The 13,221-nt window shown below is 38.3% G+C and overlaps 1 protein-coding gene across 2 annotated transcripts in view; it reads left to right on the top strand.

Annotated features, from left to right (window-relative positions):
• LOC127551861 (heparan-alpha-glucosaminide N-acetyltransferase-like) overlaps positions 1 to 13,221 on the top strand; it is a 428,410-nt gene that overhangs the window by 312,642 nt on the left and 102,547 nt on the right. For both annotated transcript variants that reach the window (XM_051981996.1, XM_051981995.1), the window contains exon 15: positions 7,887 to 7,964. In XM_051981996.1, the coding sequence (XP_051837956.1) occupies positions 7,887 to 7,964 (78 nt within the window). The remainder of the gene's footprint in view (positions 1 to 7,886; positions 7,965 to 13,221) is intronic.

Here is a 13,221-nt window from a genome sequence, read left to right as displayed (position 1 = left end):
TGACTCTGAAGTATTTGAAGTAGGATTTGAACTTGGATATTCCTGACTACTAGTCCAAGACTTCTATCCATTGTGTCATTTAGTTACTTCAAAGAGTTACGTGATAACACAAGATTTGAACTCAGGTCCTCTGATTATAAACTCAGAAGCATGGGATCAAGGTTTTGAAACTGAAAGTAGCCTTACCTGTCACCTACTCCAATATCCCCTTTATACTGGTCATGAAACTAAGGCACAGAGATAAAGACTATTAAAAAAAGATCAGTAAAGAGACAGGTTCCAGATCCAAGCCCTCTCACCCTTTAGGTGAGACATTTCTTCCCACACTTTGGACTTTCATAAAGGGCAGAGGTCATTTACTAAAGTTCCTGCCAGGTTGCTGTGTTAAACAGCAACCAAGCCCTTCCTCAAATCCCCAAAGGGTGTGACAAGTGCTAAAAATGATGTGCAAGGGGAAAAGTAATGAAAAACAAGCTCTCCAGCTATGGTTGGGTGTTTCCTGGAAGCACAAAAAGATGTGTTTACTTTCTGTTCATGGAAAAATGTCTGAGGCAGGGGAAAGCCAGAGAGAAAAAGGGGAAAAAAGCAGCAATTGAGGATGATTTTAACTCCTGGAAACAAAAGCATTTGCTACAAAAATAGTCTGTCTTTGGCCTGCCCCCATGTGGTTTTTCATAACTAACAAGAGTTTGTGCCCCCCTTTCATTTGCTTAGTTGACAGGGCCACAACAAAGCCCATTCCACATCAAGGAGGCTGATATCACCCAGCAGGTGGCCTTTTTGCTAAACTTTCCTGCCCAGGCTTGGGGAAGAGAGAGCTGAGGTAGCTCTTTCCCTCAGCAAGTTTGAACCAGAATTGCATCTGTGATTCTCTGCCCAGAGCTTGAAAACTCCTCCCCTCTTTCCCTCCTAGGAGGTTATATATTCACAGAGATTGAGTCAGTCTTGCTGGGCAGAAGCAGAGATGCTAAACAGAGATGCCTGAGGTCACTCAGTGATGGGAAACCCCTTAAGATAAAGGGAGGGTTTTCAGATTTCTTCTGGCACATTCCAGCTGCTGCTGATCAGCCTAGCAGGATTTGACTTTGGCTTTCATTCAAACAATCAACTAACAGAAGTAGAGAAAGGAAAAAGAAAATTGGAGGGGATTTTCCATGGAGGGATAGTTGATGATACCTTGTCCATTTCCATGGATCTTCAGGAAACTCTCTTTTATGGACAAAAGGACAAGAAACAGTGAAAACCATAAATAATATTTGGTCAATGCTAGTAAAAATCCAAAGTTTCCCCTGGATTCCTGGAACAGAGCATGTTTCTCTATGTATCATATTAGCCATCCACTTCATGTTTGAACAGGTTTCATTGTAATGTGCCTGCATTCATTCCATGTCAAAAATGACATCTTTCATCCATCTCTCTAGACCATTAAGAAAAAAAAAAAAACAAGAACTGCAAATTTTTATTTGTACACAGTAAAATCCTTATCAAGACTAGCAACTCTCAAATAATCTTCCCCCATTCTTCAATTCCTTACCTCTAATGGTCATCTCTGGATTGGAAATGTGCTAGAGTTGTCATCTGAGAATGGTGGTATAACCTGAGATCTCCTTAGAATACAGGCTCCTTAAGAGTGAACTGTTTTTATTTGTCTTTGTATTCTACAAGCATAGCACTGCTTTAACAAATGCCCATTCATTGATAATCAAAATGTGCCCATGCTGAACATGGGTGGGTATGGAAGGCTGATTGAGCTCCTCCCATCAAGAATGAAGATAGGTGTGTGGGCCTCTGAAATCCAAGATTTCTTGCCAGTTTTCCACTAGACCCACCACCTTGGGATACTGGGATACTTGGGATATTCGATCTATGGCTTCAGGTGGGTCGGTAGTTCAAGACACATGAGTTAAGAAATTGAAAATAATTCTATCTTTGCTCTACCACTTCAGAGCCCAGGATGGAGAATCCAAATCTGGGTCCTTGTCCTGACTATAATTAATTCAAGACGATGCCTTTCCACAAGTAATTCCTTTTTGCTGAATCTCAGATGGTGTTTTTAATCTGTAAAATGATAGGTTTAGAGTAAGAACCCATAAATTCTGTTACAATGTGAACATTGTAGGATTCTCAGATTAAAGTAGATATTTATATATTATTTTCTCCATTAGAATATGAGTTCCTCAAGAACAGAATCCATCTTTTTGCCTTTCTTTATATCCCCAGAATTAAGCACAATACCTTCTTGTTGAATGACTATGTAGGAAGTCCTACTACCAACCAATGATTATATTCCTGTGAGCTCTGAGAGGCTTATCTGGAACAACACTGGGGTGGTTTGTCAATTGTTGCACAACTTTGCTTGTGTGTAGAACAACTCTGGCACATGCGAGTCAAGACATCACTCCATGATGTCATCGTTCCTCTTCAAAAAGTAAGACCAACATGACCAACAACAATGATGGCGAAGACCATGCCTTTTTTTTTCTCTCTATCTTCCATAGCACCTGGCATCTGCCAGATACTAAGTTTGTTGATCAAATAGAACCAAGATGTGTAAAAAGATCCCAAAGGACCCTTTGGAGAAAGAAACAAGAGGTAGATTGTACCATGAGAATAAGGGAATGAAAGAGAATGGGACAGTTGGATCACTAAGCTCAGTGCACAATTTCTGCCCCCACACATCCTCCTCCCAAGACATTGCTTCCAGACAGTCTTTACCCTTCCTCCTCTGGCTCTCTCTTCATCTCTCTCTTAGTTTTTCAAATGCCCTCTCTGCGGACAAGGAGAGAACAAACTTGAGCCAATTAGTTAATCTATTTTTATAGCTCAGAGGGGGGGAAAGGCTTTCATCACAGTGTAATTGAGAAATGTGTTAATTGTTTGTCACTGACCTTTGCCTCTTTTTTCTACTCCTGGGGGAAGAGAGCCTTTCATGTGTCCCAGGAGGCTCCCTTCCTCTTTTGTCTTAAACTATCAGCAAACCATCCTTGGCAGCTGGGGTAGGAATAGATTTCTGCTACCAGGAGACCCTTCTGAAGCCAGTCTTGCCTGGATCCATTGCTTCTCTTTTTAGCTATGGAAGGGATCTCTTCAGTATTAGGGGTCTTCCTAGAGGTGGAAGAAAGGGAGGGAAGGAAACATGCTTTCTTTCTATGGAACTTATATCTTTTTGGCCTCTGACATTATTATCTTCCCTCCTAACCTCTCTGCTTAATTAAGATTCAATTGTACATAGGTGTAGGGAACTGACCCTGGAGCCTCTAGCTGATGCTTTATTAATATTTACCACGCACTGGGGCATCTCTGGTATGGCTTTGGTGCCATACCAAATCTTCCAACCAAGCAGAAGTGACAAGAAAAGGCACAATCAAAATTCATCTCAAACTCAATTTCCCCAGGAGACCTTTCCTAGCTTCTAGCTTTTAGTGCCTTCCCTTCTGAGAATGACTTTCATTTACTCTGTATGTATCTTATATGTAACTACTTCTATGTATTGGCTTCCGTATTAGAATGTGCGCTCCTTGAGTACAAAAACTTTTTTGTTTTTTTAATTTTTATTATATTTTTGCTTTCTGTGTGTATATCGCATAGTATTTTGCACATAAATGAATTCGGTAAATACTTGTTGAATGAGATGGAGAGAAAGAAGGAAGATTACTGGTTGTATGTTGGTAGAACATGCTTCAAGATAGCTATGCTACCTCCAGCCTCAACTTGTAAATATTGTGAGTTTTTCTTTGCTTTTCTGGGATCTGGCTGACCTTTGAGATACTTGCCCTTCCTTAGCGGATATGTCCAGAAATGAGATTTAAACTTTCCATATCAAGAGTAATGTTCAAGTTTGGGGAATACACAGAAGAATTAGAACTTTTGGGAGCATGGAAAAAGATCGATAGAAGAGCAGAAGAGAATAGGTTCACTCAATAGCTGTACTTAAGAATCACAGAAACCTCAGTCATCTACTCAGATCCTATGTAGATATTCTGTCGGGACCTTTTCCTCTGATCCTATTTATAAAGAGAAGGTTTGTAAGGGCCACAAACCTCTTGAAATTCAGAAACAGGCGAATGAGTAGAGCTATCAGATTCCACTATGGGGCAATGGAAGTTGTGGAAAAGAACTCTGAATTTAGGAAATGATGAGTTTTGATACCATTTTGTTCTTGTACATAAGGCTTGATATTACCATTCTTGTTCTAATTGAACTCAATTATTTGACTTCTGTTGCATTATGAGGTTTCAAGTGATGTGCTAATAGCTGGCTTTAAGAGAAGGAAAGGGGAAGATAAACCAATGTAAGGATCTGGGAACTACTTGATGACATAATAGGAATCTAATGCATGGGGAGAATATGGACCCTAGCCCTGTAGGACAGGGCTACATAGAAAAAATCCATGTTACATAGAAAAAACCTTTCCTGAGAAAGAAGGCTATAAAATCTTCCCTACTCTTTCTTCTGCTTATCTTTTTACCTTGTTCATCAACCCTAGGTGGGTCAGACAAAGTCTTCAAAACAAGCTGATTGAATTTCCATGATGCCAGACAGGCCATCAATTACCCATAATGCCAGAAATGCACCATTTTCTTCTGATGCCAGTTTCTTTGCTTTTATAGGGCTTCAGACTCTATTTCTTAGAGAGAAATGCCCATCCACTTTCTTTTTTACCTATCCAATTAAATTTTACATATTTATGAGTTACTTTGCTTTAGAAAGTACTTTCAACCCAACAGGCCAGTGTGGTTGATTTTAAAAGTATCACCACTCTCATTATAAACACAAACATGAATTCCAGCTCTAGGTAAGCCACTGATAATTACACTGAGAGGAGGTGGGTAGAGAAAGAAAGGAAAATGCCAGTCAAGTAAAATAACCTGCTCAGAGTCATCCAGCCCATAAATAGCAAATTTGGTACTCAAACTCTGATATTCTGATTGTATCCAGTGTGCTTTACTTTGCACATAAGTACTTATTGCCTATAATTGACTCTAAGTATTTTTACATTCCACCACGCATTTAGGTGGTGCTTTAGATAGGATTCTGGGTCTGGGTCAGGAAGACCTGAGTTCAAAGTTGTCCTCAGACCCTCTGCTATGTGACCCTGGGCATGTAATGCTGGAGAAACTGAGGCAGGGAGAAATTAGAGAGTTTTTATTATTTTATTAATTGGAGAGCATAATTGACTGGACAGGACTCTCATCTCAAATTATCCAGTGATGAATGGGAGAATCCCAACTTCTTAAATACCTTTTACAAACAAAGAAAAGGGGGGAAAAAGCAGGAAATTTCTTCAGAGATTCATTTGGCTCTGTCAGGATGGGGGGGCATAAAGTCTTACTAAAAGCCAGAGTCAGGATGTCTGAATAAACAGAAGTAAAGATGTCAATGAGGTCTCCGGGATAGTCTTATCTTTTGGAATATTTTAGAAGGATAGTGTCACAAATTCCTCTTGAGTCTTACTTTAGCAATTTATAATGGACCAGAGGGGGGGTTTACAACTAAGGGGATGATGCAGAACGGTGAAGGAAACAGATAGAATTCAGTCAGGACTAGTGCAGGGAAACTGAGTCAGGACAGTTAAAGAGAATTGTGGCACAACAGGCAAGTCATTTAACTTCTGTCTGCCTCAATTATTTCAACTGTAAAATGGGGATAATAGCACCTACCTCATAGATTTACATGAGAATCAAATGAAAAATTTATAAAATGCTTAGCTCAGGGCCTAAAAGATAGTAGGCATTTAATAAATGCTTGTGTTCCCCTCCCTTTCTCTTTTTCCTGTCACTAAATGGGCTACAAATTACCATTAAAGGCAGCTAATTGGTGCAATAGACAACTAAGTGGTCCAAAGTCAGGAAGACCCCCAAGTTCAAATCTGGCTTCAGACATTTACTAGCTGGGTGACCCTGGGCAAGTCATTTGATCATGTCTGCCTCAGTTTCCTTATCTGTAAATTGTGCTGGAGAAGGAAATGGCAAACTACTGCAGTATCTTTGCCAAGAAAATTCCAAAACCGATAGTGAAACATTGAACATGATTGAAAGGACTAAATAACAATTGGTATAGTAGAATTCTGTGCCATTATGAATGAATGACTTAACCTCTCTAAGTCTATTTCATCTTTGAAATTGAACTAATAAGAACATCTCCTTTATCATGTTATTATGATGATCAGATGAGATAGCATAAATAAAGCAATTTGGAATCGGATTGATTTAATCTCAGAAATTTAATTCCATTTATTACTTTTCTTAAAGCTAAGTTATGACTACTCAAGGTTGGAGGGGCCCATTCTACTCCCTTGTAACTCTCGTGACCTAACTGCTAAGGCTCTCCTAAGTTTCTGGGAATAGCATCCAGGTTTGGCTCTTTCTCTGCAGCATCATCAGGACCTGAGATAGCTTGATGCATCTTGCCTCTGGGAAGTCCCAAGGTTGAGTCTCCTTCCTGCCAAAGTGAGTCAGTCAGTCAGCACCATTCCCTGAAGTCAGATCAGGCAGGTAGATTTGGCCTTAGGCAGAATTGTGAAGTAGGCCAGATTGATCTTCCAGAGTGTCTCTCTATTTCCCAGCCAGATGCCCAGTTCCTGGTTAAATTCATTGTCCTAGAACACTCAAATCTTCTACAGAGCTTCATCCAAACATGCCTTTCCCCTTCAAACCTCCCTGACACAGTCCTTTCCTTTCCCTTTTCCTCCCATTTGTTCTATTCTCTTAGGGTGAATCTGTTTAGCTAACAGCTCACTAATCCTATAAACTCATCCATACTAAAGTGATCATGGAAACTAATGGGCCAACATTGTCCTTTTCAGGCACCTTCTTTAATAGTAAAATTCAGGTGATGTTTTAACCACCAATGACTTTAAGGGTAAGAATTTCAAGCTTCATGACAGACTAACAAAAACATTTTATTGATAAGCTGCCACTTATTTCACCCGTGACAATGGGCTTCTTCGCTACAAGTTATCATGAGAAATACAAGCACAGTGTAATGAAAAGAATATAGAATTTGGAGTCAAAATACCTGAATTCAAATTTGAGACTTATTCTTTCACTCATTATCTATGGGCAAATACCTTGAACAAGACTCTGGACCTGACTTTCCTCAACTGTAAAGTGAGAATGTTGGGTTATACAATCTCTAAGGTCCCTTCCAGTTTTGAAGCTAAGGTCTTATGATTTTTATGAACTTAGAAATTCCTTGGTTGTATTTGTCCTATCTACCTCTGACCACGCCAACCAGAACTCCTGATTGCTTTACCTCCCATATGATTTCCTTCATGGCAAGGTGCCTGAAAATCAAGAATATCACATATATCTAAAACCTCAAAGGCACAATTTATGTAAATTATATCTCTTGGGACACTGGACATTCAGCAAAGCTGAAATGACAGTGCCAAGTTGTTGTTCAGTCATTTTTCAATTATGACTGACTCTTCAGTATCCCACTTGGGGTTTTCTTGGGAAAGATATCAAAGTGAATTGCCATTTCCTATTCCAGCTCATTTTACAGATGAGGAAATTGAGGCAAGCAAGATTATATGAATTGGCCTGGATCATACAACTAATAAGTGCCCAGCACATATTGGATATGTAAAGCTGAATAGATCACTTTGCCTTTCAAATAAATAGTCAATTCTCTAAATCTATGAGTTACAAAAGAAAAGTGCTGATCTCTATCGATTGAGAGTCTCCTCATCTGAGTCTTCCCTGTCCAGGCCCTTATTCTTTAAGAAAACAGATTGACAGATTCTAAGTCTCTCCGTCAGCTTCCTCTCACAAATCAGCTTCAGTATCAGCCCAGCCAGAGAGCATTTTGTTTTGGAAAAAGAAGTCTGCTAACACCCATTTTTCTCCTCTTCCCTCCTCCCTTTGTATTCTTCCAATTAACAGGCTGGAAAGATTATCCTAATGTATCGCAATAAGCCACGGAGTATCCTGAGAAGATTTCTTATCTGGTCCATTTTGCTGGTGAGTGGCATGAAGCCTGATGCTGTAGAATATAACAGAATTAGCAGAGATGCCAGGTTCCATTACCTATAATGGCCACTGTTCTTGCCCTGTACATCATGCTGGCATTAAGTGAGAAGGAATGGCCCCCTCCCTTCCTGCTTTCAAGAATTTAGAGGAGAGATATCTATTGGAATTGGTGAGCCCTTGCCTGCTTTGGTCTAAGGGCAGTCATCAGAGGCTGCTGAGATTCCTCTCTGGGGTATTCTCTCATTGTACAAAGGCTGTAAGGCAAATAAAAATAATCTGTGTAATGGTGAGAGTGCTGGGCTTAGAGTCAAGAAGGCTTAAATTAAAATTTGACCTCCAAAATTTATTGATATGAGATTATGTATATAAAGTGCTTTGTAAATTTTAAAGAGCTATGTAAATGTCAGAAGCAATTGTTATTATCATTATTACTATCTTATCCTCATGTTTTTCAATGGTATTCAGATAGATATGATTTTGAGCCAAGTCATCATCCTGTAATTATTCCTTTATTTTCAATATTATACAGACTATATCATACAGGTGGATAAAATAACTGCTTTTTATGGTTAAATAAGCATATTAAGATGTGAGCTCTTGCTCTATTGCCTCATTGAAAGCATCTTTAGAATAATTCCAGCAGCAAAAAGGACAACAGGGTTGATGTATACTTTTTTCCTATTCCCATATGGTTTTGCTCTCCTCTGATAGTTGTCTGTGCAGCTAGATGGTGTAATGAATGCAGTACTACTAAGCCTAAAGCCAGGAAGGCCTGACTTAAATATGGTCTCAGATACTTACTAGCTGTGTGACCTTGGGTAACTCACTTAAACCTGTTTGTCTCAGTTCCCTCATCTGTAAAATGAGCTGGAGAAGGAAATGGCAACCACTTGAGTATCTTTGCCAAAAAAACCCAAAAAAAACCAAACTGTGAGTAATGTCATGAAGAGTCAGACAAGACTGAACCAAAGGTTTTATCTATCTATCTATCTATCTATCTATCTATCTATCTATCTATCTATATATACATATACATATGTATATGTATATATATGTGTATATAGTAAGTTTTTAAAATTCCATGTAACTTGGAGATAGAGTGTTTCTAGTTTCTATATCTATTTAAAATGTTGTTCTCAACTTGTTGTTATTAATTGTTTTAAATGAATCAATATTGTGTCTGAATGATTATGGGCAACAGTATAATCTATGATAATGGTCTAATTCCAGGTATATTATTGATTGAGTTGTCTAGGATATTTTGAGGCCTGTATTTGGAATTTGGATATTTGTGGTTTAATAGCCTTTAATAGAGAGTGAGTTTCTAGGGTATAATTCTAGTCAGTGGGACACAAGACATTTGCAGACCACTATTTCTTTGCATAATCTATATTCATCACTAAATCCAGACTTTTTATGGGTAACTCTTCTAAAGTTTTTAGTGGCAAAGCCCTGATCCTAAGCTGTTATCATAAACCCCTCTATTTTCACAACAAACCTATTTGACTTTACCTTTTGTTTGGAGTTTCTTGATTTATATGTTTTTGGCTGGGTTACCTAGTATAGGGGTAGGGGACTAATTCCATTCTTTACTATCTAACATTTCATTGACTCCATTCAGAGTTAAACCAACCACTTTTCTTTACATATAGCAAATCTAGTGACATATACTTGTCATTAGCATTTACCACTACTCAATGAAGCTTTGTCTGCTTATTCAAAAACTGTTTCTGTAGGATTTTGACCAGATTGTCACATTTTCTAAAAATGCCAATCAGTCTTCTTCTGTACTTATGGTTTGCCCACTCTGCTGGTCAGAGTTACTAACACAGAAGCCCTGCCAGCAAGTAGGATATTCATATTTCTGATCTCTTCTGATGTAGTTGTCATTGTTATTCTGTCATATCTGTTTCTTCATGTCCATGTGGACCAACTATCCATAGGATTTTGGGCAAAATACTGGAATAGTTTGCCATTTTCTTCTCCTGGGGTTAAGTGATTTGCCCAGGTCATATAGGCAATAAGTATATTAGGTCAAATTTGAATTCTAGCCTTTCTCACTTCAGGCGCAATTGCACCACCTAGATAACCAGTTCTGGTGTTTCTTGCAACTTTATGGTGTCAAAACAGAAAGGAATACGGTCTACTTCAATTTGATGATGACATAAGTTTTGAATATTGTCATTCTATTCTTTGCTTCTCTCTCTTCTCAACCCCAGTCTATTTCTAAGACTCATATGAGCACTTACATCATCACACTGGTTAATTAATCCATGCTATTATTGCAGTTCAGTTGGCCAAAGTCTGTAGGTGTCTCCCAGGCTTTCAAAGCTAGCATAGTGTTTTTTTTTTTTTTTTTAATTAATGGGTTCCCTATCCTGGACCACCAATTCATTATCACTCTGAGATCATCCTCCTCCTCTTCTTCCTCTTCCTCATTCTTCTTCATCATCTTTTTCTTCCTCTCCTTCTACTTCTTTTCTTCCTCATCTCCTTTTTTTGCTGTTCTTTTTCTTCTTTCTTTCCTTCCTCCCTCTCTTCCTTCCCTCCTTTCTTTCCTCATTCTCTTCTTTCTTTCTTTCTCTTTTCCCTCCTTTCTTCCTTCCTCCCTCCCTCCCTCTCACTCTTCTTCTTTCTTTCTTTCTTTCTTTCTTTCTTTCTTTTCTTTCTTTTCTTCTTTCTTCTTTCTTTCTTTCTTTCTTTCTTTCTTTCTTTCTTTCTTTCTTTCTTTCTTTCTTTCTTTCTTTCTTTCTTTCTTTCTTTTTCCTCATCTTCATTTCCTCCTCCTTTTTCCTTCTCTTTTTCCTTTTCCTCCTCCTTTTTCTTATCTTCTCCTTCTTTGACTATATCTGCCTGTCTCTGTCTCTGTCTGTGTCTTCTTTACAATTGTTCATTGCTCTCCCTACTTTATAATATGAACAGCTTATTAGGCACTTATTAGGCATTATTAACAAGAAGGGATAATTTGATGTCATCTGCATTCATAGAAGTATATTGTACAATATTTCTTGCTTAATAATATTCAGTCCAAAGTTTGTAATCATTCCAGTGGCTTCTGCTCTGATAAGTCCACACTTGGAATATTATATTTGATTCTTGATGCCACATATTTGGAAGGATATAAATCAATAAATATTTATTAAATGCCTACTGAAAGACATACACTTTTGTAAGTGTCAGGAATACAAAGAAGACAGTGACAAGCAGGAACACATCAAAGTGACGAGATTCAAAACCTGATTATATAAGAATTATCTGAAAGAACCAGAGAAGATAAGACCTAGGGGTTGGGGGGATGCGATAGCTATTTTCAAATCTGTAGTGGTATGTCATGAGGAAAGAGAGATTAGATTAATTTTGTTTTCCCCAGAAGGCTCAATTAAAGTCAATGGATAGAAATGACATGGACTTAAATAGGTTTCAATTCAATATAAGAAAGCATTTCCCAACAACTGTCTGAAATGGAATCAACTAAATCATGAAATCCTGTGCAAATGATCAAGCAGAGGGCAATCATACTTTGACTAAGAGATTGGATTAATTGACCACCAAGATCTCTGCCAACTCTAAGATTCTCTTAGTGATACAGATGATAAGTGCTGCAGAAGTTCAGGTCAAATGAGATAATTTATGCAAAGTGCTTTGTAAACCTTAAAGTGCTACACTAATATTTTAACTGTTGTTATTTTTAGAGATTGAAAGTAGTTCATTTTATATAGGGGCAGTGATAGAAGCTTCTCTAAAAGTGGGAAGGCCTTGAATTGGTCCTTGAAAAGAGAGTAGGATCAATATTTTTAATTAATAGAACTGGAAAAGTATACTAGTGGCTGAAAGTGATGTCAGTGCTAACCCCCCAAATGATTTTTCTTATTAGAGGTTGATCAAAATTGTCAATGGTCCAAATAGAAGGATTTTAGTTTGAGACTGGCTAGAAAGTATGAGGATCCTACATAAGAATGGAAGTCTATGAATATGGTTTGATGTGATAGATAGATAGATAGACAGACAGACACATATAATATGTATCTATATGTCTACACACACAAACATACACACACACACACACAAATAAACACACATAAGCAGTCAGAGAATCCTAGAGCAGAAAAAGCCAGAGAGGGTACAAGTTCCTCATTTTACACAAAAGGAAACTGAGACCAGAGAAATCAAGTGGCTTGTGAGTCACACTGTGAGTTAGTGACACAATCAAAATTAGGAGCCAGGCCTTCTGATGACTAGTGTAGTGCTCCCTCTGCTCTGCCAGCTGGAAAACACTCCTCTTCCAGGTATGTTTTGCATTTTCTCCCTATCCCTCCAAGGAGCACAAGCTATTGCAAAGCATTGGTTGGAAGGACTTCAGAGCTTCAGAGTCTTCAGAGACTATGGAATTGAGAAAAAGGAGGAGGGTGTATTGCAACAGGCCCTAATGAATACAACAGGAAGATTTAAATTCTGGATCAGTCCCTTAGCAAGATATATCTGAAAAGATTACTTTCCTCTTAGGAAATTGCAAAATAAACACATCACTGCTCCCTCCCAAACATTATTAGTGTTAGAGTTTCTTCTTTCATATAAAAACTTAGGTTTATCACTTTCTATTCCACGTTTCGCTTCTTCCTTTTTATCTTTATAAATGTTCTCCTTCTCTACTTCCCTCTTTTTACAAATATCTTTTCTCAGATCCATTTCTTACTCCTCTTTTCTTTCTCCTGAAGAGGCCAGCAACAGTTAGGGCTCTGATGACCTCTTTGGGGAAGTCTCTGATCTCAATGCTGAAAACCAAGCTACTCTCTCTGGGCCATGTCCCCTGAGGAACTGGGAAATATAGCACTGCAGCCAGCTACAGCAAGGTTAATGAAAATGTGTTAAAGTCCACAGGCAAGGAGAACAGATTGAAAACCTGACTGACAAAACCATAAACAGAGGTTAATGATGGATAACAGCCTAATGAGTTAGAGAAGGTATCTAATGGGGTTTCAGAGGGATGAGTATAAGGCCTGGCCTCATTTAACATTTTTATTAATGACCAGGGGAATTCACTATCTCATAATGAACTGGGTGGACAGCAGAATTCAGGGTAGTGTAGGCAATTGGGCATGAGGAATTAACACAAATAAGGGAGTGTGAAAAGCTTTGTGATGTAGGCAGGAAAAATCACAGAAGAGTAATCAGCATCCTAATCATCAATGACATATAGATAAGCACCTTAAAGTCTGTGAAATGCTCTATATACATTCTCCTCCAGACA

The sequence above is a fragment of the Antechinus flavipes genome, chromosome 2 (assembly GCF_016432865.1).
Source record: "Antechinus flavipes isolate AdamAnt ecotype Samford, QLD, Australia chromosome 2, AdamAnt_v2, whole genome shotgun sequence".
In the NCBI taxonomy this organism is placed as follows: Eukaryota; Metazoa; Chordata; class Mammalia; order Dasyuromorphia; family Dasyuridae; genus Antechinus; species Antechinus flavipes.
Note: the sequence above shows the minus strand (reverse complement) of the source record. Positions and strands in the feature narration are given on the sequence as shown.